At 32.3% G+C, this 2,056-nt stretch overlaps 1 protein-coding gene across 2 annotated transcripts in view; it reads left to right on the forward strand.

Moving 5' to 3' along the window:
- The window catches only part of LOC107744592 (bromodomain-containing protein 1-like), a 103,608-nt gene extending 102,405 nt beyond the window's left edge, over positions 1-1,203 (forward strand). For both annotated transcript variants that reach the window (XM_016558311.1, XM_016558312.1), the window contains exon 13: positions 344-1,203. In XM_016558311.1, coding sequence (XP_016413797.1) covers positions 344-527 — 184 coding nt within the window. In that variant the 3' untranslated portion in view covers positions 528-1,203. The remainder of the gene's footprint in view (positions 1-343) is intronic.
- Positions 1,204-2,056: the final 853 nt, after the last annotated feature.

The raw sequence follows: 2,056 nt of genomic DNA on the forward strand, positions 1-2,056 counted from the left end.
GTATATATATATATATATATATATATGGTTTTTTTTTGTTGTTTTTTTTTATGAAATGATAACAAGAGATATCCAAATTACGGTCTTTAATAACCTTTCTAATATGTCAACAGAATGAAACAAGAATTTTGAACCTGGCTTCATCCAATGTTCAGGTTTTTGTTCTAGAATTCTATGCAAATTAGTGCATATTTAATTAGTTAACACTTCATTTGCATATTTAAACATAACATTTCAGAAAACTTGTAATACAGAAAATGTTTGCAGTGGGGAGGTATAGTGATATCTATTTTTTTTCTTTCTATTCATTCATTTGATTGTGTGTGCTGTTTTCGTTGTCCAGGCAGTGGCTTCCTAAATCCAAGATGGTTCCTCTCGGAATTGATAAAACCATCGACAAGATTAAAATGATGGAGGGCCGCACCTCAGCCATCCGCAAGGCTGTTCAGACTGCCTTTAACCGTGCCATGAACCATCTGAGTCGAGTCCAAGATGAACCTATTAGCGACCTCAGTGATGTTGATTAAGATTGGCAAATGCAGGCACATTTCAAAGCCTTACTAATTGTCATTCCTGACTGACACCCGCTGTGTGACTTCTGTATTTTGTTTTACTCCATACCTGCCTCTCCTGTCTCATTTACACATATGTCTCTAATCAATTCTGTAAATAATGTAAATCACTTAACACTAACTTATTCTTCAGATTTACTGTAATGGGTACTGTACATACATTTTTAAAAAAGTATTTATACATTTTAGGGAATTATACCCAGCGTAATTACTCATTGATGCTGGAACAAATGGACAACAAAAACTCTGTGAAACTAAAGCAAAAGAATACTGTAATCCGGGCTGGAACATAATGTGAGAGTTCTTGCTTTTTATGTTTAAATGATTGAAGTTTGTACACACAGGCTTTTATTTGGCATTGTTTTTGTAACCTAAGATTGTTTTTACAACAATTTTAACCTATTTTGATGTATTTATATAACTAAATATATAACTTTGTTTTTTCATATTAGAAAGTAATGTTGTTATGAAAACCACAAGTGCGTTATTATGATATTCTAATGAAACCAAAAAAGAAAAAAAAAATGCCCAGACTTCTGTTTGTGTTGAGTGAATGGTTTTGTTTAAACTGTATGATACTGTGCTTGTTCTGGTGTTAATTTATTGTGGGTTGGGTGGTACATTTATTCACTGGGGAAAAGATAAAAAAAGGTTTTACTTGACTGTAGGAGTTATTGTTTTTTATGATTCTTAATTTTTTTAGCTATGTCTGTTTATAGTGACTTCCTTAGGATTACTCTGGGTTGCAATAGGTAGATTTTGGAATACTTTTTAAACCATATATAAGTTGTTTCAGTTGGTATTAGAACTGTTGATTGAATTGTCCTTTTTAATTTTTTTAAATAAATTCACAAGCTAGTTACGTCTTGAGTTCATTAAAACAATTACTCTATATTAATAATATATACGGTATAGCACATAATATTATTTGCATGGCACGTTAAAGCAATAGTAAGTTTTTTTTTTTACTTGAAATATCAGTTTCAAAATCTGTTTCTTTCCCACCCTATCCACTAATTATGAAAGGTATGTTTATAACACTAGAGCCCCCTACAGTTAAGTGAGTGGACTTTAAAGTCATACATACAGTTGCTTGGTACTGATGTTCCATGGTATTTCTATGCTGCGCTTAGTATCATGCTTATTATGGGCATGTACCATGATAGTAACATGGTGTTCTTAGAACTAAATAATCTAAATAACACTCATAATTACCACAGTATTAACATCTGATACCATCACTGTATCATGTCACTGCCAGTGTCATTGTTTTTCTGAGGGCACTCCAAGGTAATCCTTACAAGCACTACATTGGCTGTTGTTTTTTAGTGTACTTATTTAATACCATTGTGTTACTATCTGGTACAACAAAATTGCCACAGTACTTTGTTAGATAGAATTATTAATTACTTATTACTAACAGATTATTTGATGCCTACAGCCATCTCATGGTCAGGTATGGCCCATGTTCCAAAGCCTATTCT

The sequence above is a fragment of the Sinocyclocheilus rhinocerous genome, unplaced genomic scaffold, assembly GCF_001515625.1.
Source record: "Sinocyclocheilus rhinocerous isolate Xijiao unplaced genomic scaffold, SAMN03320098_v1.1 scaffold1580, whole genome shotgun sequence".
NCBI classification, from domain to species: Eukaryota; Metazoa; Chordata; class Actinopteri; order Cypriniformes; family Cyprinidae; genus Sinocyclocheilus; species Sinocyclocheilus rhinocerous.